At 36.3% G+C, this 26,356-nt stretch overlaps 1 protein-coding gene across 5 annotated transcripts in view; it reads right to left on the bottom strand.

Moving 5' to 3' along the window:
• The window catches only part of LOC111875525 (vacuolar protein sorting-associated protein 13B), a gene marked incomplete at its 3' end in the record, with an annotated part of 71,670 nt that overhangs the window by 38,110 nt on the left and 7,204 nt on the right, over positions 1-26,356 (bottom strand). For 4 of the 5 annotated variants that reach the window (XM_033750168.1, XM_033750162.1, XM_033750165.1 and 1 more), the window contains 14 exon segments: positions 1,444-1,658; positions 2,577-2,874; positions 3,425-3,769; positions 6,834-7,162; positions 12,261-12,395; positions 12,482-12,635; positions 13,882-14,061; positions 14,981-15,153; positions 16,275-16,417; positions 16,504-16,621; positions 19,635-19,773; positions 20,788-21,024; positions 22,086-22,246; positions 24,301-24,565. In XM_033750168.1, coding sequence (XP_033606059.1) covers positions 1,444-1,658; positions 2,577-2,874; positions 3,425-3,769; positions 6,834-7,162; positions 12,261-12,395; positions 12,482-12,635; positions 13,882-14,061; positions 14,981-15,153; positions 16,275-16,417; positions 16,504-16,621; positions 19,635-19,773; positions 20,788-21,024; positions 22,086-22,246; positions 24,301-24,565 — 2,892 coding nt within the window. 5 annotated transcript variants of the gene reach the window in all.

Genomic DNA, 26,356 nt, shown 5'->3' on the forward strand with positions numbered 1-26,356 from the left:
GAAACATGTATACACTACCACCATACAGAATTGATGAATACTTTTTATTTATCTTCTTGTTAAAAACACATACCTTGTATCTTCTGGATGGGTTGAACATTCCAATGTTTTTTGATATTTTCATTTTTCAGATTTTTGTTTGTGGTACACATCTGACTGTTATGTGAAAATTTTAACTGCATATCATCAGTAAAGGTATTAATGATCTCAGCAACAGTGTCTAACTGAACACTTTGCTGATTCCTGTATTTCACTAAAATGTATCATGTGCTGGGATGTTACGCTCCATGTCTAGAATCTGAGAGTCCTGCAATATTGTTTTCTTCCTCGGAATCAATGTTGACAGACTTAAAATAATTTCATCACAACTGTGTCATCTTACACTAAATATAATGGATCCCATCTCAGTTCTATCACCATACCTCTAGTTTGTGTATTATCAAGATCTTTTGAAGCCACATATATGCCGACAACTTCTTCTCATTCAAACCTACACTGGACACTTTCATGCCACCATACTCACATACAGTATACAGAGAAAACTGTTACAACAGTAAACATTCAGTTTGGAGGAAGCAAAAGTGAATATAACTTTATGTTCAAATTCATGACAAACCAGAGACATTAGTATTATACGAACTTAAATATCTATCAATTGATCTTTATTAGCAGTGCTGAAGCTCAACTTCATTTGGTGGGGTATAATGCACTGAATATGCAGGACTTGAACAGTGCAATGATAAAAAAAGGCTCTTCTCTCCTTCTCATCCACAGCAGAAAGTTCTAAACAGGCCTCCAGAAATATGGTTACCACTCACCATGGCCAAGTTATGGAGACTAGTCGCAAACATAAAAAAATATTTGCATGAAACATACTGCTAGTGTACTGACAAAAACACTTTCATATGTGGCTAGCTGATTTAAATTAGATTTCTGGATCCATGAGTTTCAAAGTACTCACTCTTAATAAAAGAGATAAAGAATCAACATAGCTACTTTATAAAAGTAAAAAAAGTAAAGTAAAGGTATCCCTGTAACAGGCCGTGGAGGCCCATAGGTATGAGAAATGTTGAGGGTCCCACATTTTCTAGACGGTCGGCTCATAGATGGAGGTAAGGTTGTCAACCTTAGTCACTGGCCACCCTTTATCCCAAAGAACATTCCAAGAATATTCCTGGTATTCATTTCTGTTAAGAGGCTGAGTCAGCCCCAGGGCCATATTGCGGCTGGAAGGATTAGGTAAACTGAAAAAATCCAATGACCTCAACAGGATTTGATCATAGCTTTGTACCTTAGATTATTCACCAGAATGATTATGAAGGCATTGGGTAGGGGGGGACATAAGGAATCTGGAAAGAAAGAAACCACACTACAGTATTTTTATTATACAGACACACTCCCATTAATTTTCTGTGACAGACATTATCTGAAATGCTTTCTCACCTGTTCCTGGGATACAGATATGCTGACTGGTGTTATATCAACATGTACACAGAAACCAAGGCTCCCAAGTGCCACTTTGTCATTCTGATACTTTGCAGAAACTCCAACTGTGGCATTAGCAGACACAGGCTTCACAAAATGAAGTTTTGTACCATTCTGCAAAGTGTAACAACTCAGATCTGCCAATGACAAACTCCATGGAAAACTGACTTTGTCTGGGGAAGAGGACAGACACAAATATGTTAATAGCAAATGAAACTTGGGCCTAGAATTGATTCCTTTAAATATAATAATGTATAAAAATGTTCAGTGAAAGAGGATCTGATATTAAAGTAAAATAGTATTAAATGTAATGCATCATGAAAAGTAGTTAATGTCATAAATTGTGATTACAATGACAAAATTGGTCTAGTTGAGAAGTTTATGTTATCATCTCAGTTCTCAAATTGTTAAAATTCTCATCTGACACTGAAAGAAATCATTCTTATATAATGAAGGAAGATCATATCCCTAACATAGCTGTGATGACACTATTGTGTTTGCTTAAATGCCATACATCACACTATTTCCAAAATTTTGTTTTAAAAAATCAGGATATCAGACATATTCACAGATACAATTTTCCAGTACCTGCAGTCTTTGACATAATTTATAAACTGGATTTTACTTTATTAGGAAATATATTTTACGCCCCCTACCTCCAAACCAGCAATTTCATGCGAAAATTTTCACAAGTTAATTTTACAGCATATTTATAACAAATGGAATGTACTGAATCACTCAGTAATGGCTTGTGATCATGTGAACAAGTGGGACCAGAGCCAAACAAACACCCCCCCCCCCATTCTATTTAAATGTTCACATTTCAAGAGTTTATGTCAAACAGTATCACCTCTTTTGCAACAATTTGCAAGGTACTCTGGTTTTCTTAAAATCACAAAATGCTGAAACTGCTTATTTAAAGCTAGTAAACATTCACAATTTCAATTATTTTATTAAAATATAACAAACAGAGAGTTTAAACAATAACATATGCACAAATTAAATTTTGTCCTAGGGCATAGGAACTGTGAACATTTATAGTAAATACCAGTGCAGACCCTTACCCAAATTTTAACATTCTTATTACTCACCTCTGGTCCATATGCTCTCAGGCAGCTTTACAGGTAATCCAGATGTATAGTGGTAAAGGCCTTGCTTCTGAGCTGCACTGCGCAATGTCAGAAATGGAAATGTCATGACCAGAACTTCAGGAGGGGGAGATGTCTTACTGTGATGACACTGTGCTAGAGCATCCTCTATTGACTGAGCCCCTATTGCAGATAAACTGGTTGTGGGGAGGTATATCACCAACTGAGCCATATCACCGCACAGAACCAAACCTCGCCAAACAGGAAACCAGTGGAGAATGTTGTCTTTGCTCCATTTTTCCTGTAAAAAACCAAGCAAATATCTTCACACAAGTTTTCTACATACATATATATCATATGTCTACATACACAGACCAAATAACAACATAACTACTCCAGCAGCAACAAAGAACCTACAGCCAAAGGTTCATACATAACAAACGCGATAATAACATTACACCAACATCCTTATGATGTGGGCAAATAATACACATAACATCCATGCCGCAAAGGGAATGCTGTGCAAATAAATCCAAAACAAAAGATATTGAAGCAAATATCTTTTAAACAATGAAGAAAACACTGGGATGTTAATTAAGTTCAATTCATTTTAATTAAGGTTAATTTATTTTCATCAAATGTCGTGTTAGCATGGATACAAAATTTTGTCACACCGTGCAATAATTTTAGCAAGGTAGAAGACACCTGATGATGGCTGTATACAGCTGAAACATTCAGTGCGGAAGAATGGTGACTAGATAATAAGCTGCATTTAAGACAGAAATATATGTGAAATAAGTAATATATTAATGCAACAGGTTGCTTAAATACAATATCTGAAATGTTCTTACTGCCTGTTCTGGAATTGTTAATGTGGAGGCTCTCTTGGCACTTTCTGATTGTGTTCCTCGACTGTGTGCCACAGGGGAGAGGGATGGCCCAGTCTGGGCTACCATTTGGTCGTGGTCTGAGCTGCTATGAACAGATTCCTGAGGCGTAGGAGCACGTCGAGAAGGGACGACTTCTATCCCAAAGCCTCCACTGGTTTCTGATGATAACCGTCTAGAACGATGATGAACACTGCTGCCACTGGATGTTTTACTTGTAACCGGGGCAGACAGGTCACTTCTAGTAACGCTGTAGTCAGGAGCATAGCGGAGCCATCGCCACATCATTGGGTCCACACAAGCACGAAGCTAAAATAATGATATCCAGATGGTGTAGGAAATATAAGGCAAAGCTTGCTGAAGTCTGATTACAATCAAACAGCCTCTCTCCAATTTATGTTTAACATTTAACAGACGAATGTTATATATATCTACAGCAAGTAATGGATGAATGTTATATATATATACAGCAAGTAACACCCCGCTGTGGCCCAATGTTATATTTACATAAGGCAGGACGTGTGCTCCCTTAGGGAGTGTTGGCAGTTTGATCTTGGGTTTGAAACCAAAACAAACTCATGCAAGTTCATGCCAGAGGTTCATTTGTTAGCTCTGAACAGTGAAATCGTTTATCATGGTACTGGTTTTGATACTATTTACGATTAGATATGACTATTTATGACCTGGTCAGCCAAATAGAGCCCAGCTTTGTTTTCAGAACTGAGGAGTAAATACTCATCTGTGCTTGCACTTAGTGCTTCTGAGCTTAAGGAAGTGCGACGTATTCAAGGATTGGTTTTCAGTAGTGAATTATCAGTTAGGAAGTCAGTGCCGATTTTCATATATTTCTTTATCAGTCAGGAAGTCAGTGTCAGACTGTCATATGTTTCTTTATATATCATTTTTATTTTGTGTCTCAGAAGAGGTATAAACCCAATTAGCCAGTATTACTTTGTGAGTAAAAGGCATCTTCATTACTGTGACTTTTGGTATTAGTGTCGGACTGGCACACTTTTCGACTAGTATTATAATTACTTTGCATCACTATTTTGCAAGTATTATTAACAGATGTTGTCAATCAACATAATTTATTTGATTTAACTGTAAACTCCCCTACCCCAAGATGATTCTTCAATCATAAGAGGCGAATATCAAGGTCAGTGGCATTTCTCGGGGGAGGCCAAGTTCATCTGGAGCCCAACTGAGTCGACTGGAGGGAAAACATTCAAAACACTGGCCAACCAAAGGGAAACAAGGACAATGCCGTGTGTGTTCGCTAAATAAGAAAAGCAGAAGCACCCTTTTGTATTGTAAAAAATGTGATGTTGCGCTGTGTGCCGTGGACTGCTTCGAGAAGTGGCACACGCATGTCAGAGTGTGAGGTATCATCAAGGTTGAAGAAAAAACTACGGGTAAATCCTTTGGAATTTCATAACATATACAATAAATATTATATTTTGCAGTTCATGAGAAAATAATCACAGTTCATTTTTATTTGTAAAAATTGCTCTTTTGTGCATATGTAGACAATTTTATTGTCTTTCAGGTTGTTTTTAATTCGTATTTCTATGTTGCATAGAATGGGAAATATGTATTTTTTTCTGAAAGTCTGCAATGTTAAAGACTTAGGGCCACTTAAATTCTGTCCACAGAGGGCTGTCAGCAATTTAAAAGTCTGTACGTTAAAGGTTAATCCCTCAAGCCGTTTTCATATCACCTCTACATTACCCTGTTGAGTAGTATTTGAATTCATGTGTAGCATCCTGTTCACTTAGTGTTCAGCATTTTCCCACACTCTGTGAAAGTATCTTAACAGAATTTATTGCCCTTATTTGCTGATCTGAAACACATTCACAACCAAAGGAACAGCCATGTTTATTGACTAACATGCATAACTACTGAATAAAAAAATCTGAGCCTGTATATAGCAATTCTAAGAAAACAGATGGCAAGTTTAAATATTTTTAAGATGCTGCAAACAGTGTACCTATGCATGTATAGCTGCTGTAGCAGCAGGGTAGCGAACAGCACGCATGGGTATGGGAAACCAGTTTGAGTGGTTAAAGTGCAACACAGTAATATTTGACCAATGTAATGTTTAATTTCTGAAAGCAGTGAACACACATTTAATTTTTACCCTACAATTAATTTTACTTACATAGTTTTTACACTTTAGACATCCATGAAAATCGCTGGGAATGAATAGTGTCTCAATTTGCTCGTGCTAACAATATTAATTAGGCAAAAATATAAATATTATAAAGCAATACAGAAACTGCCCGAGATTAGTAAGGAGGCTGGTACAGAACTGAATGCTGAAAACATACATAACTGCTTATGGCTCATCACCAGAATTTAGCACAAAATTATACTAGAAGCATAACTATTAAATTCTCTGAAAACAATAACAAAGTTCATACTGATAATAAAATATTGATACAATATTATCTATGAAATCAAGAGCAGATTAAATTTAGGAGATTTTTGCTACAATTAAGTTCAGGAAATTTGTATCTTTTCATGGCCTATCTAAAAATCCGAAGACTGAAAAATACAAAACTATAATTTTACTTGTTATATGTAAGTACAAAACCTGATCTCTCAGGCCAGAGGAAGAAGACAGACTAAACAAGCAATGCACTAGGTCAGGAAACAGTATCTAGAAGAAACCACTTGGGTGACAGGCATATACAGGAAAATAATATTAACACCAGAAAGATCAAGTGTTAATGTGTGGACACAATTCAGCTGGCTTGGGATAGAGTCCGATGGTGGAAACTTAAGAATATGGCAATGAACCTTCAGGTTCCATAAAACAAGAAAATCCTTCATCTGCTGAGTAACTTATCAACTTTTCAAGCAAGACTCTACACCATGAAATTGGTTAATCATTAAGTCAACTAGAACTGAAGTAGAGGTCAAAGGAAGAATATTTGTTTCACCCGAGAGCTCATACACAAATGTTTCCTCAAATCCCACCCATAAGCAGCCACTATGCTATTTTGTCTTATCAGAAAACTGACAGAAGCATTACATATATGTTCTTATATCCATACACCAACAGTTGAATATAAAATGCAAATTTCTTTGAACATTCTAGTAAAGCAGATGTAAACCAACTTATGTTTATTCTTTTCAAAGGGCAGTGTTACTTATTAACTACTACAACCTACTTAAAAAGTGACCATCTGTAAGACCACGATAAAGAAGGGAAAGTAATATTACAATAAGAATTTAGGGAAACAGTTTTTCATAATGTGGACTGGAGGAAACTATTTCAGGTTTCAACCTAGTGATGATAAGAGTGTGAGTTAAGTTACTTACTTTCTCTTATTTCATCAACGTACATTATAGATATATACAAGTGCCATACCTCACGGACATTAAAGATGAGTACAGGGGGATGATCTTGACTGTTTGGATCTTGTGTGCACTGCATTGTCAGACATAGTAATGGTTGTTGTATGGTCTGAATTTGATCAATGGTTTCTAGAGATGTAACATTTTCTGGTCCAGACAGAACAAGAGCCTGTTGCGGCTCTTCAAAGACACCTCCATGGGGGCTGACAGCACCATGCTTCAATGAAAACTCGAGTACAAACGCCTTCAGTGCACCCAAACTGAGGGTGAAAGCTTTAGTGTTAGGAGTGGTCACTTTCTGATAGCTCATTTCTTCCACGCACAATTCCAGGTACTCCACACCTGCAGAAGATACAGAGTGTTACCGTGATCAGACACAATTCATAGCGTCCAATGCATAAGATGGTGAATATGATTTTATCTTTCATGCACAAGCATAAGGGTTGTTCAAATAAAACCCATTTCCAGTGCTGCTGGCAAATATGGTAACTTGGAGGATTTCATCTGAACCCTCATAAAATAATTCCTCTCAAATATACTGGAACTTCTAAAAAAAAATTCTTTACAAACCCAGAAACATAACAGAATACTAACCAGTGACGTGCCGGGCATGAAAGCAAGGGAAGCATTGCTTCCATAGCTAAGAAACGAAAAGAATAGAAGTCACACATAAATAATTCAATTTGAATAATAAGGATGTAAATATTGTCATGTTCTTAAAAATTTAGTGCGTGCTAAAGGCCACATGCCTCTTCTCTTCCCCTGCTTGGGGGGAGGGACCAAGTTTCCTTTCATTAATCTTCGCACAATATCGTCTCACCCGAAGTTGTTACGGAAGCAGTTTTCAGTTTGATGGCTAGGCAAACTGTGTTCTTTCGATGGTTATATGAAAATTAACTGTTTATGTGTGATTTCAGTCTTGTTGGGTGTTATAGGTAACATTAAGTTTTATTAAAATATTGTAAGTGCATATTTAGATGGCGTAAGATTGTATCTGTGATCGTATTTTGAAGCATCAGAAAGAAGCTATCCGAGTTTAAGGGAAGCAAGTGTGATATTGTGGTACAAGTGGCATGGGAGTGATTAGACTACACACACAGGCCACAGCTAAAATGAATGCTGGCAGACAACGCAACTGCAACTGTGCAGTTGAAAGCCTTTTAAAACAGGGATTTAATATCAGGGACTTTTCTGAAAAGAAAATAATTATAGAAAGAGGATGACCGACATGCGATTTTCCAGAACTTAAAGCACAAACCAAATTATGTGTGAGAAAATTTAATTTGGAACAGTATTCTAAAACAGAGTGGCTATCTGGTTGCCATAATATAGGAAAATTGTTTTGTTGGCCATGCCTATTGTTTCTCAAAGAAAAAAAATGTATGGAACAAGACTGGGTTTGGTGATATCAACCCTCATAAAGCACTGAAACTACATGAGAACTCTCAGACTCACATTACTTCAACAATGCAACTTGTTATGTTCAGGAAATCTCGAATTGACTGTCAACTTGACAATCAAAAGTGTGTGACAATACTATAGCATAATGAAAATGTGAAAGAAAATATAGAAATAATGAAATGCTTGATTGATATCATCTGCCATTTAGGAAAGAGGCAACTTGCCCTCCAGGGTCATGACGAAAGTGTGGATTCTATCGACCAAGGTAATTATGTGGAATTAGTTCACTTGTTGAGGAAATATGATCATAAACTCAATGCTCACCTTCAGAACAGTACAGTATTTACAGGTTTATCGAACAGAATATAAGATTACCTTATTGACTCAATAAGTGACGTAATTCTAACCGAAGTAAAAAGAGAAGTTCGGTCCCTTTTGTTGCTGTAATGGTTGACGAGACAATTGACATTCGAAGCCAATCACAGCTCTCAATCATATTAAGATATGCAACTAGTGATGGTGAAATACAAGAACGGTTTTTAGCATTTTCGGATGTGAGTGTTGATCGAACTGCATCGGCGTTAGCTGAACGCATTTTAGACCATGTAGTTCAGTATGGTTTTGGCAGCAAAATATTGGCACAAGTGTATGATGGGGTGGTGGTCATGTCAGGTGAACTTAATGGGCTACTAACTAAAGTGAGAGACACATTTCCAAATGCCATGTTCATACATTGTACAGCACATAAGCTTTATACTTTCACAGTATGTCTCCAGTATTAAAGAGTGCAATGTGTTTTTCAAACCACTGAACGGCTTTTCTTCCTTTTTCTCTGCAAGAAGAAGTGAAGTGAACAAGAAGTGAAAAAGAGGTTGCCGGAAGTTGCACCAACCAGGTGGAACTATAACAGTCATCTAATAGAGACAGTATATGAGTACAAATTTGAATTGAACACCATGTTCCAAAATATAACTGAAAATCCAGATAACTGGGATAATGAAACATACTTTGCCGCTTGAGGATTTCTTTCTGTGTTGCAAGATTTCAACTTTAATTTTCCACTTGCTGATTTCAAAGATTTGTTTTCAGTAACCACCGTTCTTTTCGACATAACAAACAAAATCAAATGACATATCTTTTTGTATCTGTAAAGTGACCGAAGGAAAAGATATAGCCAAGAAAAGAGAAAACTTCTAGAACATATTCACTGAAACGTCCTCAAATGAAGAAATTGATGAACCACAGAGCAAACGATTGCGTCTTGACAATGCAGGAGACACTTCAGAAAACTTTATTATGAAATTTTTGATAATGTTGTGAAACAAACTGAATTAAGCTTTCAGAACTTAGAAAAACTAAAATATCTTCAATTAATAAATTCTAGTTGCAGTAAGGAGTATGAAAAGACATTTCCTGAAATTCCTTTTGTCACTGAAAATGTTGTATGTTATGTGAACTGATCATGACAATTCCTGCAAGTAGTGCTTCGGTTGAACATTTGTTTTCTGCACTGAAGAGAATTAAAAAACTTATGCGAGGAACTCTCAAGGGGAAGGCAGAATGTCCAGGTTGTCTCTGTTGTCCATTGAGAAGAAATTATTGGAAAACATTCGCAACAGTGTAGGCTTCTATGACCATGTCATCAATAATTTTGCTGCTAAGGACAGGAAAATAGATTTCGTCTTCAAACAAATTTTGGTGAGTTCACTACTATCAGTTAATTTATTAGATACCACTGCTTCCCTACCAAAAATAGTATCGCACGCCACTCATACTAACATTTCATTAGGTACACAGAAAACAGAATTGCAGCCTTTTTAAAGATAAAATTTCTTAATTCCATTACAGTGCAGTTAAAAGTAAATCTGTGTTCGTGACTAATTTTTTGTCCATCTGTTGTTGTTACATTTGTGCATGTCCATTTTTCTTTCTGTTCAGTGATATCATTCTTTTGTTTTAGTACCTGATGGTGGCATTATTTTCCATTTGCGCTGATTTCTTTTTTACACATTTCATCAGAATGTTCACTACATACTCCATTCCCTATAAGAAAGTATCAAATAAACCAAAACCACTGAAATTCCAGAAAAAGGTTGTGTACTATTAAATCTTATCAAATTTACCAAACAGATGGACAAAGGGGACAATCCATGCATGAAATCATAAAATGTCAGTACTATAATGCTTCAGGTAAGGTACCTGCAAGTTTAGTGCAGGTGATATAAAATCTCCTCCCCCCCCCCACAAAAAAACACTTCACAGTTAAGTGTACAAATGTACACTGTTCTTTTGTCAGTGTTTGGAAATATTTTATTAGTTATTGTGACAAAGTTTTGAGAAAATTAATCTGTTTTTAACTTGGTGCATGGAGGGTTGCTGTCTTTGACAGTAAACTGGTTTGCACCAACCCTGACAGTGTCTACATGTACCGTTATTAACCATGAAGGTATTCTGAGAAAGTTGAGATGTTTGTGACTTGATGGGGGAGTGGGGGCAGAATTTCCTGTTGCCGAATGCAGTATTTAGTACTGGGCCAGCCCCAGCTGAAGATTGACAAAAAGCACGAACTTCTACGGCCCTTTGAGTAAACAGTGTGACTGCATGATAACCCTGAACCTAAGACAACACCCTATTAGGAAACATGTCAGCACTAATTTTGTATAGTTATTACAAGCAAACATGAAAAACAATTATGTACATGAACACGTGTTTTACATTAAGCCAGTCTCTTCCTCCTCACACTGACAGTCTTCACCCTTCCCCCAACTTCATCACCTTCACTGTAACATCTCTTTCCTGGGAATCACAGCTTCAGATTCATAGCTCTGGTGATTCTTCAGACAAACTCACAGCTCATGACTTCTAACTATGAAGCATATATCTTGTCTCTCATCACTACACTGAAGGCATAGTATGATGCAAATGTTAGCATTTATTGCATCTTAGAAACACCAATCCACTAAAAGCCCACAACTTTTAAAAACATCAATATATTTCTACACTCTGAAAACGGGGGGAAAAAATCTGTCTTCCATTTGGGTAAATTCGCTTAGTGGGGGTGGAGTCCAACTGGGTCCACTCGGCATGGCAGCCACTGATTGGCCTATTGTAGCCTGCACCGGGTGATTATGACGATGGAGAATTTGGTAGAATGAAGATCGGCAGGGGAACTGAAGTACTTGGAGAAAACCTGCCCCAGCGCCACTTTGTTCACAACAAATCCCACTTGACCAGACCTGGGATCGAACGCAGGCTGTCACGGTGGGAAGCCAGCAACTAACTGCTTGAGCTATAGCGTGGCCTTCCATTTGGGTAAGTACAACTCTAAACCAAGACACAGATTTCATGTAGAGAACATGTTTTTGTTCACTAAGAGCTGGTAGACACTACAACAAAAAACACAGAATTGTAAGAAAATTTACATGGGTTTTGGCCATGACCACAAAAAATGAACACAAAATGTGGAAAAATCTTAGACTGCAAAAAAGAAAATAGGAGTCTACTGTGCCAGTATTGTGTCCAAGTTAATCAGTTTGTTCCTAAAATCACATTACAGCTGTATGTTGGGTCACCATTAATTTTACATTCCTGAATGATGTAAGTAAGATATGTGAAGCTCAAGATGAATGCATACAGTATTTTTGTTACTGCACACATATCCTCTTCATACCCTAACCATTTCCTTCAATTAGTACCCTTGTATCATGCGTCAGAATACTCACTTTTACATTTAACAAATTTTGTGTTGATAACACTGGAAATATTAACAAATCAAATTTATAACCCATTTTATATTAACAGCACTTGCTTTCTTAAATTGATGCAATTCTCAGTGATCATAATGATCCTTCAAGCTATGGTAGCAGATATCCTACATATTCCTACACAACTTTTAATTTGCTTTGAATGATGTATCTATTATTATCAATCATGTAACTCATAAAGATTCATTAGTTCTGCACAAAAGCAACTTAAGATATCAATAAACTTAACAGAGAAATCTCAAGGTAATGAGTTTTAAAACTCTGATGATAATTACCAGTATGTTTAGCAGCATCTGCTAGAAGTGATGAATTCTGGATGATGTCAACAGCTGAAGTGGGATCAAATTGTGACTGTATAATACTTGATATTATCATCAACTTGGCTTTTGTACAGGTCAGTGTAAGGCTCTCTGAAATTAAGATAAGACCTATAATGTAATGATTTTGATTCTTGCATAAAGTAAGCTCAATATTTCTCTTCTTGAATGTTAGTCACCTGCTCTTAACGTCTGATCTGAGAGTGGAATATCACAATTATTCCAGTAATGTGTTAGCAGGAGATTCTGTCGAGTGTATGCAAGATTGCTTGGCATTAAGAAGGTTGTGTGGCTTCCTGGACTTAGCACCAGATGGCTGCTCATACTCAGTAACTGTAACAGTAAACACCTACATGTATCGAAATAACATTCACCAAATCTAAAAGAGGTGATTATGTAATCTGGATATACACCATAAACCTGAGTTTAGATTGCATTTTCCCATGCAGTTACACAGCTGAAGTCATGAATTATTGGTCCTTTTATTGAGAAACATATGGACTCCTTCTGTACATGGTAACACAATGAATCCATTTTACACATGTGTGCATGAATTGCAAACATCTATGAAATAAAAACAATTCCTTGAAAATAAGTTAAAAGTTCTAAAAATAGTGTGGCTCTAAATGAAGTACTATGATACCATATTCCTGTGACAGTTTATGTATATTTTGATGTTTGTCATACCTTTTAACAAAAAAACTTCAACATTTCTTTTTCACATTTATACATTTCAAATCAACTTGAACTGAAATGTCTTCATCGTTTTAACATGGTTTTACAAGAATATTAAATAACATAATTTACTTCATATTAGCTTACCCCCACTTAATACAAACCTTTTAAAATCTTTCTAAATCTTTATTGTATCAGAACCGACAAACTGTAGTACTAAAAATGTGTTCTGCACTTAAAAGAATGTATGTGACTGAAATACTTTGCACATTGTGCAATACCAGGATGGTCTTGGTGATAAAGACATGCAATACACTACCAACATCCACTCTATTTCATGTTAACAAGTACATCAGCATGAAATATCCATATCTACATACGTACACAGATTCAAAAGAAATGCATGACAAGACTAATATATTGGAAATATATTTCTGTGAACTTCTAAACAATTAAAATGTTAAACTTCACTGCTCCACATTTTAACAAACTAAGAATTGGAGATAAAGTTTTCTGTTTTGGTTATCCAAATGTTTAAACTCAGTGAAAAGTTCTTAAAATAGTGTGATGCTAAATGAAATACTACATTTACCGTATTCATGTGATAATTTGCGTATTTTGACTATAAAAATGAATGTTTGTCATCTTTCAATGAAAAACTCAAACATTTCTTTTTAAAATTTATAGATTTCAAATCAACTTGAACTGAATTAAACATATTACAATCTTTGGAACTTTTGACTAAATTTGTTATCAGTGGACTACACTGTGTTAAACAAATTATCACTGGATCACAGTGGACCATATGGCATTTAACCATTGATCTCAGGATCACACAGTGTTGAACCATCTGACAAGTGGAGAAAAAGTGTCAAATTAATTAACATATTGAAAGATAACTTACTTTCACATCGATGTGGAAATGACAAGCATGGAACATATGCTGTGGGGGAGCAGGCAGTTGGCATGTAGTGATGACAAGCCTCCGTGGATACATGGGCTTCACAATTCTTGCATCAAGACACTGACATTCCAAGGTAACCTTTGGCAAGTGGATCATTTGCCTGATCAGAGGTTTTGTGTTCTGTAAATAAGTACATGTGGCCCCTTATATAGCGCATATTGCAACTCAACTTTATAAATGTAGACAATTCTCTGTTATTCAGCGTACATTATGAAAAGCAATCATAAACAACAAAACACATCAGTACTTGTATACAAAATGTTATTATGAATGTGTTTTTCTTTGGTATTTTGTGTGCTTTTACCTACTGAACAATTAGCTCTCAGACTCATGAAACTGCAGATCAGCATGGAATTTTAAAATTCACTGTGAACTATTCCACAATATTTAAAAAAAAAATGAGCTTAGAATTAAAAATTTCACCAACACATTTTATGGTACAATGCATTAAGAGGCAAATCAGATGACATGGTGTTACAGTAAAACAAAAATTGTTTTCAGAAGTATTTTACAATCTAAAGATTTCTTCGTGGTTCAAACAGGGTTTTATAAGAATACTCAAAGCCATATTCATTTCATATTATCCTACCCCAACTTAATACTAACCTATTGAAATCTTTCTGTATCTGTATTGTATCAGATCCAGTGAACTGAAGTATAAAAAGGTTTTTTAATTAAAACAATGTATGTGGCTGGCAAACTTCGCACATTGTGCAATAACAGGATTGTCTTGCTGATGAAGACATGCAGTACAGTACCAACACCCATTTTATTTCATGTATTTTACAAGTATGTCATCATGAAATATCCATATTTATGAACATATATTCCAAAGAAATGCATCACAAAGACTAATATACTGAAAACTATTTCTGCAACTTTGTAAAACAAAATTTTGAACTTTGCTGCTTCACATTTTGACATACTAAGCATTAGAGATGTTTTCTGTTTTGGTTATTCACATGTCTCAGATAAAGTTAATATTCGAACTGGTTATAAATTAACACATTTAAATACTTATAGCTACACAGACACATACTCTATGTTTTCTAGAAGCTTGAGGAACAGTTGGATCAAATACTGGATGGTCTGCCAGATGGATGTTGATTACAGGTTTGAAAAGAGTCACCTGGAACACCTGTTTAGGAATATTATTGTCCAGCGAGTCAAAGTCTTCGGCAGATGCTGGGGGCAACTGCTCTCGTGTTAGTTCTAAAATTGAACAAGGAAAGTTCTAAGATAAAATACCTCATAATGCAGCTACAAATTTATATAAATTAGCAACATATTTTCCATAAAACTTCTGCTGGTTGACAGAAAGTCTATGAACTTAACATTAAAAATTGATTCTTCACATCAATACTTTCAACACACATAAATAAAATCTATATGGAATTTGCAGATAACAAAAAGGGTTTTGTATGTTACTTAAGAAAACAATATCAACTGTTGGTATAATTTAGCATCAAGTGAAATTAAAAGATTATCATGTACATTGAACAAATGATGAAGGCAGAAGCAGCCACAGCCTATTTCAAGTACTATCCTGGCAGTGGCATGTGATGATAGTGAGCAAAATCATGAAACATTCAGTCAGAATAATTCATTTATTCAGCCAAGACTTGAAGGAATTACCTCTTGAAAACAAGTCAGAGGCCTGAATGTTGAATGAACCAACAGTGGTTCAACAGGTATTGTCACTCAATTCCCACATTATTATTCCCAATTTCATTAAAAATGACCCTTCAAATTTTTTTCTTGTAGTTCTATTACCACATCAATTCTCCATGTCTTACACTGAATGGTGTTCCTATCCTGCTCATTCTCGTTTACTTTTCAAAAACCTGAACAAAAATATTAAAAATTATATTTTCCCTTCTTACTTATATGCTGAATGGTGTAAAAACTGTTTTCTACCCATAGTTATGACCAGTAGGATAACTAATCATTCATGTGAACAGTTTTATATACAATGCAAACACTAAAACAGAACTTAAATCAAAATTTATAAATATATGTGCACTGAACATAATAATACTACATCGGATTTAAAAAGAATATATGCATTAAAGCCCTTTAGAATAGAAGTATTACAAAAACTGACTGAGATGTGATGCATCAAAAATCTTCTTGAAAAGAACAAATGTCTGACACAATTCTAAATGACATGATTCCAAGTACAATAGCTCTTTTAAGTTTAGCTGTTCATCTTGATAACCATTAGCCTATCATTCTCTCAGTACAATTGCAATTTATTTAATTTAGCTGCACCCCTGAAGGTCATATTTCTCCAAACTGTCTTTGCAAGGACAAGGTGTGCATATCTCTTGTACCTGGTTTGGGGGTGCTATATGGAGAGTAATCATACAGTCTAGCAGCATGCTGAAGCATCTGAAGACGGTGGAACAAGCCAGAACAAACTTGAACAGCAGTTGGTCCCACCACCACACGACAGAGAGACTTTTCTGAAAGGTTGCTGGAAGAGACAATGCATGCAGGAATTAAACAGTTAACCTGGAAAGAGTTGTTTATCACGATGGCAGCAATGGTTTTATTTTGTACCTGTATTCAAGATCACTACCAAGCTCAGACAGTCGCTCTGAGTTAAAATCATCTGGTAGCTCTAACATGTAGAGATAATCCACAGCAATTGCTGGACTCTTTTCTAAGAGTAATGCCTCTGAGAACAGAGAATAAAGGTTTTATGAAGAACTGCTAATTAAGTAAGATTTGATAGTTATATACACTGTCATTACTTAACTATAAGTTGAGATTTCTTACTATTATTGCAAATAAAAAAACCAGGTGTCATCTTATATTTACAAACATAAAACTTAAAAAATAATTATTCAATGAGTTCGGGAAAATTGACACCTGGTGCCTGCAGCATACCTCAATGCTCATATACACTCAAACAGCATTGATATGAGAATATTTATAAAATAATAATCATTGGATTTTCCTTAACGTCATCCCCATACTCAATGCAACTTATGAAATTCAAAATTTCTGGAGCCATTACAGTGAAACCAGAGACTCTTTTCGCAAGGTATGTTTCATAATGGTGCAATATCCACTGAGTCTCATTCCATTACTCCAATACCTTCACTATTGCTCAACAAAAATAATAATGCTGGTAGGACAATGTTCTCATATCAGTGCTACTCAGCTACATGCCAAATGTTTGTGTGGATGCGGTGACTATTGAGAACTGGTTTATTCTTTTATGTACTCTCTTTCAAATTGCTAAAACAGATTTGACAGTGAGGATTACTTTGCATGAGGCATTTATATCCTGCTGGAGCCAGACCAAACATTCAATAATTACTGGAAAATACCTACACAGACAAAAGAGCATACGTCCAAGATTTCAAACTTCATATATTTTTAAACACAGAATAATAATTCTGGTATCTTTTTCAGAACATGTCTAGAAACAATCAAACATTAATGTCACTTAACAGGCCTTGATGTAGGCACCATTTGTAACTATATACATCCAAGTAGCACTCTGTTTCTGTCAAGGTATGGTGAAGCACATCTGACATGACTGCTTCTACAGCTACAGTGATGCTCTGTTGCGGATGTTCAAATTCACAAATTTGTTTCTCACATACCCCCATATGAAGAATTAAATCAGAACTTCTTGGAGGCCAGGCTAATGATCCACATATTCCAATCCTTCAATTTGGAAACCTGGCGTTCAGAGCAAGGTGTCATCTTGTTGGAAAACACCAGCTGCATTTTCTGTTTCAATGTTGCATGTTGGGAAGGGGGGGGGGACCAACTGTTCTAACAGATCTGGGCAAATGTCCCTGATAATTGTTCTATCCACAAAAAATAAATGTACCATATGATCATGCTGTAGTAAATATATGTTCACCTTTGGTGTATCATATGCATACTCGAAGAATTCAAGCAGTTGTTGTAATCCAAAATTCTGCAGTTGTAATGTCTAATGCAACCACTAATGTGAAAGGCAGATTTGTCATAAACATTACCTGTTGTAAGTAGCTTAAATTGTCATCAATTTCACAACATGTTTTGGTTGATCAGTGACTTTCAACTTCATATCTTAGTTGAATTTTATATGCTTGTAATCGTAGGCACATTTGCAGCACATTCTGGTTCGTGGTCTTAGGTACAAGTTCCGTACATCGATAAGTGATAGATTTTAACGGGCTCCTTACAGATGATTGTCTGACAACTTTTGTAGTCTCTTCAGATACTTATGGTCTTCCTGTTGGTTTCTGCTTCTAAATATTCCCTGAACCACTGAGTCATTTATGTGTCAGTAAGTGCTTCTGTTCTATATGTCAAAAATTACGTTCAACAGTTACAATTGACTTGAACTCAGCATACCATACATAGCATGCACTGAGCTTTCTGCCGAACAGATGCCATCCCAATAATTGACTGGGACCAAAAACATAACATGAATATAGCTGTGTAATTAATAATGTGCATCAATAATCAATGTAGCACTAGTGTTGCACAGGACAGGTGAGGATAAAATCTAGAAAGTATTTACTTGTTCAAATACAAATGTTTTGATCATATCTTTAACTTATTGATGCATTAAGCAATGAAATCACAGAATTCTTCTTCAATGACCCTGTATATGAATGTATAACGGGTGGGCCTTCTTGGCCCTTGCACCACGACCACAGTGATCTATTGTGCCTTTGACCCTGTACATATTTGGAACTATTTTTCATGAGAAAATCTAGTAAAAACTAAACATAATAGAAACTGAGATTGAGATTATTCTGTATATTAAAAATTCTGCATTCTAAATGAGAAGACATATTTTTGGAATGATACAAAATTTCAAAAGTATCGAGAAAGGACACCTCTACAAACAAACATGAAGCAAAGCAGTTGTATAACTGCATTTCTGGCAAACACGAGAAGGCAGATCTATGTAATGGCCAACAATGAACTTTAAGCAGCAATTGCTTTTGGTAGCTCTTGTGTTCTCCTCTGGACACACCACAGCAATGCAACTTTCATATCACAAAATTTACACCTTAAATATTAAAAACAAATTTCAGGATCCTATATTATGTGGTGCCAGTGTTTTCCAAAGTTTGCACGGCCACCACGACGACATTACTGATGGAAGAAATTAAGAAGTACAAAAGTGTGATGGCTTCTAGTGGCATGCCATTCACATCACAATTCATACAAATCTACTAATTGGTTGTAAAGCTATTAAGGTTGGCTCTGAGGTGCTCCTGGTAGTGACTGTGAAGAGTACGAGTACGATCTTCTAGGTTGTAAGACTTTGTAGTTCAGTAAAGTCCACCTACATTTCAGAGGAACATATCATCTTCACACGGCCCTCTGAAATGATGGTACACTTTTACCAAACTATAGTGTATTAAAACCCAGAAGACTGTCCTCTTCCTGTTAACGGAGGGCAGGCTCACAGATAGATCAAAAATACTATAAACCAGCCTCTCTTCCTAAGGTAAGAAAATCAGGCTAAAAAAACTTGGCAATCAATTCATCTGTATATTCTAGAACAATGTATATAGCATAACACTTGTATTTCTTAACACCTATAGACATGTTAACACAAATATGATTGCTTACACATGTTTCATGACTACAGTCAATCTCTCAATAACTTAGAAGCAAACAGATACATGGACAAGCTGTGAAAAACTCACAGACAGCAATCCTTCTACCTGTTACACTGGAAAGATGGTCCTCCCATGACACATTATAGGTCTTCTTCTCTCCTTTGTTCTCAATGGCATTTGGGTCAAACAGAGAATCTGCCATGTAGTTCTTCTGCTCATTTCCTGCTGCAAAGTAGACCAGTTCCTACACAGAAGATATCTGACTGAACATACTGCAATCAAACTTTAAAAATATTTTACAGATAATGTAATACACTTGTGACCCATCATTTCTTTACATATAAATCATTCTAAGTCAGGGAGTGATAATGCCATGCACTCAATAGAAATCAGGAAACAGCATGCATATGAAACTGATGTTTATTTAACAGTATTGATGCCCTATGGATAGGTGAGATTTGAGGCACGTCAGCTCCCAGGAATCTATATTCCCAAAAATTAATGCAATGGTTTCCCCACACTCATTCTTCATTGTTGTGAATATAAAATGACTCTTCCTATTTCCAAAAGAAAATAGAAGTTTAAACAAAATAACCTCATCTTACAGATAGGTAAATATCGTACGTTCATTGTAACTTGTAAATTACCGGTTATAAATTCACATATGGATAGAAACAACAGTTAAGTGGCATGAGAAGTTCCTTTTCAAATATGAAGAGAAAAGGCCACAGTTAAAAGCTGCTATGCAAGAACTGCCATTCACAGCAAGAAAAGGGTTAGTTTTAATTCTCGTCACATTTGATGCCTAAGAAAATACTCCAACTATTAGTATTTTGCATTTTTTAAACACTCAAATGCCATTATGCAGATCCGTAAATTATGATAAATATTGTGTAAGATTTGAGGCTTTCATGGCGGTGACTATGAAGAAAGCAGTCTTCTGGGATTTGGCACCGTGTATAAGTGGTGTTAATCGACGTTTCGAAGGAACGTATCGCCTCCATCTTCAGGGTAGAAGAAAAAAAGAAAGCAGTCTGCTTTTACCGGTTCTCACGGTCTCTAAGCTTGCAGATTTCTTATATATTTTTTTCTTCTACCCTGAAGATGGAGGCGATACGTTCCTTCGAAACGTCGATTAACACCACTTATACACGGTGCCAAATCCCAGAAGACTGCTTTCTTCATGATAAATATTGCTTCCTTGCCGGTTCAGTACAATCTATATGAAATAAAAAAATGCATACAGCATTGCACTAACCTTCCGATTCATCTTGCTTTCTGTAGTGCTGGTACCCGCAGGTGTTTCCTTAACACCACAGAAGCAGTTACCACAAGGTTCAACAGTGACTCGACTCACACCTATCTGAACATTTAGCCGCCCAGCACCATGCATCACAAAGTCAACAAAGCACCCTTGTAGCTGTATAATTATGAATGGAATGAATTTGACTTTGCGAGGCCCATAGTAACTCAATTCATGTGCACTCTCTGTTACCTGAAACATGTTTGTAGCCACATATTACTTACCATGCATTTACCTGCGTACAGGAATTCTGGTAAACCTTTCAAGTACATAAAACTCATTTTGAAAATGACAGGTTTTTATTTACACATTATTATAAAATTTACTTACATATAATTATCCTATAAATATACTAAATCTAAAGCATAAGGTTATTTGTTGGCAGAAAACAATCCCAGTCTCATATTAACAGCTTTACCAGTTACTTGAAGAGATTTTGGTGAAATAAGACATTTCATTTACCCCTACTTTAAATATTAATTATATTCAGCATTCAAAAATGCATATATTCAACATTCCAAAAAAAGGTAAAGTTGTCCTTGTGCTTAATTAAATAACCACTATGCCATTAAGACATATGAGGTACAGCTCCACCATTCCTGACAATGGCACTAGATGAAGGTGAGTGCTCAGCTGGCTTTGTGGCCCAGCTGTTCTACCCCCAGGGAAGAGCCCCCGGTACCCACTGGATAGGAGGCTGGGTGGGCCCCAGAGCTGGTCTGGATGCTGTGGAGCAGAGAAAAAGCTCTTGCCCCGCTGGAAATCAAATCCCAGTTGTTCAGCCTGTAGCCCAATGCTATACCAACTGAGTTACACAGGCACTGTTACAAAACACATCAATGTCCAAAATAACATTTAAACATTAAAACATCTTAATTATTTCCATTAACAAAATTCAATTCTTTATTATTTACATACTAAGCCAACAGCTCCAAGGCCAATTACAGACTCAGCAAAGTGTAGACAGAAGTAGTTACATACTGGACAAACACAACATAAAGTCAAAGACTAATTAAAGGTAAGCATTGGAGGAAAACAAATTAATGCATATAACTAAACAAACAAAATAATAATAATAAAAATAATAACAACATCACAAATCTAAGTTGCTATTAACAACTGAGAAATGAAAAGTATAGGTATTCAGAGAGAACAACAAAAATAATTAAATAACAAACAAGCATGGAAATTTCCATTTGCTTTAGCCAACAGAAATAACGAATTGAGATAATGTAGATGAGAATATTCTGTACCTTAAGAGTCACAGAGGCCTGTTCAAAGTAGAAGCCTATGTGATAAGTATGGCCTATGTAGGCAAGGTGGTGTTCACTAGACCAGTCTTCATTCCAGTAGATGGGCAACATAGAAGGAACCCAGCTCCATGCCCAGCCAGCCCATGACTCACTTGCTGAATCTGAAAAAATTTGTTAGTTTAATTTTCCTGTGTTCAAGAACATGTACTCAATTAATGAGGAAATATGTCAATGAAGAGTTCTTCAAAGAAAATAACAATGTACTATTCAGAGCAATCAGTTTTTATTTTCACACTGCATTAACAACTAATCTGTAATTACATAAAGATAATTCATATACCACTGTGGCCACATGTACACCTCTGGCATCATGGTAGGCTATTCTGTTTTACACTAATTATTATTTGTGGGTTACTCAGCAATGTTTTCAATAACTAGACTATATATCATCAATGATTTACATTGAAAAAGCACCATAACTGAGAGATTAACTTTTAAATTTTAACTTCATTGCTTAATTGCAAGTATATACTACATTGAAAATTGAAACAAATGTAAACACAACAAACTACTATTACAACAAAACTAATTAAAACCAAAATGGTTCTAGTGGTACTTCTTACATAAATACTGCAAGGCCATTTAGCAGTTGTTGCTAAGGCACAACCTCCCACTATGTCAGCTCACTGCACTGATTCCTACTGGAGTGAAGCTTACTGGTCTGCTTTCAGCATATGCATTAGTACCTCTCCAAACAGTTATGCCTAATGTGTAGCTGCCAATGAGACTAACAATCGTGTCAAACTAAGAGATAGATAACTAAACGAACTGGTGGCAGTACTGGTTGCAAGTTGTCTGGAACAGAACACCAAGAGCAATCTTCAGAAAACAAGGAATGCTTGTGTTGGATGAATGTGAAAGTCAATTAAAGCTGGATTCCAGATCTGTGATTCATGCAATGATTTCTGATTTTGTGGTCATACCTGGATGGATGACTTATAAGTAAGCCTTCTATGGATTATTCGAAACAACTGTATTCTGAAAGGCTCTTGGCAGGGAAGCATTTCAATCACCATTGACCAATAAAAAGGCCAAGTGTGGAACTCATGTGCCAATGGATGGCGACCTCTCTAGAAGTGATAACAGGTTTATAAGGATTCATATATCTGATGAAATGGATGGAGGAGTGGATGAGACTGAAGCCTGGAATGTTAGAAGTGAACATGTGAATGTGAGCAACGAACGAGAGATAAAAGATGGCAATTGTGAAGATAATGAAGCTGAGACAGGTGATAGGAATGTTGAAGCCAAAAAAAAGGCCTGTGACGTCAAGAAGGGAATTAAGTTCCCTGCACAGCATGTTTTCAGACATTTACTTTCTTTCATATTTGTAGGAATATCATTAAATTAATTCATAAAATAATTTGTGTGCAACATGTTTCCTCGTGCAGGGCTATCTTACATTCAGAATCATCTCCCATTCATGCAAATATTTTAGTATACTTCAGTCACAATCATCATAGTAGTCAAATCCATAATTGTCACTGTTGTCATCACTGCCCCTATCGCCAAGGGGTGAGCTTGTCAGCCCATTCAGTCCTCAAAATCCAGCAATTAAATCTTTGAGGATTATGAGTGATGCTTTTGCTTCAGCAGGTTACCAGCATATTACAAAACCCCCTATCTTGGAGGTCCAGGGTTTTTATTTAAAGTTTCCTTCCCTCATACACATTCCCTACCATGACTAACAAGTCCTGTCTATCTGCCAATAACCAGGGGAAGTGGCCCTTACAAGGTAAGACCTAACGCAGTGGAGAACTGGCTAGGGTTTTAAATGATTACTGTGAAACAGTGTTCTCCTCTGGAAATGTTCACAAATTCTCATTTTTAACTGAAAAAAATTCATTCTTGGAAATTTGAGTAATTTTAATGTTATAACAAGACAACCCTGTATATGATAAGTGTCTTTAAGTTAGACCACATTACAGTTCAACAGAGTATCTGACTAATGGCCGCATGCAAATGGATGCATACTTCAGAATTCCACCTGAAGAAGGCAATTTCAACTGTCAAACAATCAGTGGAAAAGCTTAAGTTACTATATTGGCAATGTAACGTGTTTAACTGATCTAAGAAGAAAACACACATGGAACAAGTTCAAGCTGATCCAAGCAATTTATACAACACCCTGTTCATATGATATTTTTGCTCTCACCAGACACTGTCACTGGAACAGAGTCCTGCATGGGATCTAAATCCTCTTCCACGCTTGGAGACTGTTCTGGGCGCAGCTCCTTGCCATGAAGAGCTAATCCTAGCAATACCAGACGCATTAACATGGGCACTTGCTGTTCTGTGAGGCTGAAATCCATTCTCCCACAGTGAATGTCAACTCGGGTTACTGACACTCGCTTGGCTGTTGCATTGTGGTAACTCCGCAATAAGTGAAGTTCCATAGAACAGCGGTAGAGTAGAGGTTCCTGCATAAAGTGACAGCAGGTTTTATAGTACTTCCACAGCAATCCTACTGAAATAAAGATATTTGAGGAAGGGCGATCATATGATCCTGAGTGACAACAGATATGTGAAACTATCACTTGTACAAACAGTACATTTCCATTTCAATCTATTAAATTTTTTATTAAATCACAAACATCAATCATCAGGACACTAGTAAAACTGTTTGCTTTTCTCTCTGACAGAGTATATGCAACAGTAAACTCCAAGTAATTGGCATCATTGGTGCTTCCTGTTGTTGATTTCCTTTGTTCTGATAATACTTATTTTGACTGATATGGTGGGCCTATCTACCTGTCTAATAGTTGTTGAGCTACAAGTGAAACCAGCAGCAGAAATTCCCATAACACTTTTCAGTACATAAACCACATGAATATAAAAATAGTAATAACTAAAGGCAAAATTCACTTTTTCATGTATCCACATCTTCAAGTCCTATTCTTCTTAACCTCATTAAGTCTCAAAAACAGAACGAGCTGCATCTTACCCTGTGTATTACATATGCAAATACTTACAAATGTATGAAATTATATTCAGCACAGTTACACACAGTTTATAAAGTGAAAATTATGTCTGCATTTCTTCAAATATGCCTCTTTCAAGGTCTCAACTATCTACAACAACTCTAAACTTATCAAACTGTTGAAAGGATACATAAATCAGTTCCATGCATATTTGTCTTCTGAAGCCTCTAAAACTGAACCTGGGACACAATGGTGGATATTAATATGATACACTTATGCAGCTTGAAGAGTTCTACAGGAAGGTTAAAGTCTGGTGCAGTCAACTGTCAACTACAGATGTTTGTAAAGAATAAGTTTTCATTTCTTTATGTCAGCAACTTCTGTCTCACAGATATGGCATTTCTCAATCCATCTTGCAGAGGAGTGGGATTCCTAAGAAGATACTTCAGAGCAACCACAATTCATTTGCTCAAATTCTGTGTTGAATTAAATTGGACAAGTCATAGCACATAAAAAAATGGTACTACATCTTGAATAAGTGGTGTTAGCATCCTTTACAAGCATACTGACTTAGACTCAAAATACTTGGGAAACGTCTTGTGACATCTTCATTTATCTTTGCATATTCAAATACAAAAGTCACTTAAATCATCCTGGGAAGTCAATTCCACTGAGAAGTACAAGATAAAAATATGCATTACTAACAATGACAATAACTTAATGAAGAGAAGACAAAAAGGGCCAGACAGCATTCTCTGTTGCTGCCTTGGATATGACAATCATGACTGTTTCTCACAGTGCATCACATGAAGTTCATTAGAAGAAATTTTATTCCTCTTTCTTCTTTTAGCAGTTGTTGTGGTTGGAGGGGGACCACCTCTGTGGTCTAGTGGTCAGAGTTCCTGGCTACAGAGCTAGATGTCCCAGGTTCGATTCCGGGCGCTACCAGATTTTCTGGGAAGTAGTAGGTCTGGAACGGGGTCCACTCAGCCTCAGGAGGATAACTGATGAGCTACTTAAAAGAAATAGTAGCTCCGGTCTAGAAAACTGAGATTAACCAGTGTGGGGATCCATTGCGCTGACAACGCGACACCCTCTATCCACAAAAGATGGCACTAACTTCGCCGACAAGCGGTGGTCGCTTGGTCGGTATAGTTCGCTGGCCAACTACAGGCCACTGAGTTTCTTTTCTTTTATGGGAGAGGCACCATACACTGTATGGTGAATTATCCTCTGTATCCTTTAATAGAATCAAGATATGGAATATGATTTAATTACAAAAATTAAATC

The sequence above is a fragment of the Cryptotermes secundus genome, unplaced genomic scaffold, assembly GCF_002891405.2.
Source record: "Cryptotermes secundus unplaced genomic scaffold, Csec_1.0 scaffold1069, whole genome shotgun sequence".
Taxonomy (NCBI): domain Eukaryota; kingdom Metazoa; phylum Arthropoda; class Insecta; order Blattodea; family Kalotermitidae; genus Cryptotermes; species Cryptotermes secundus.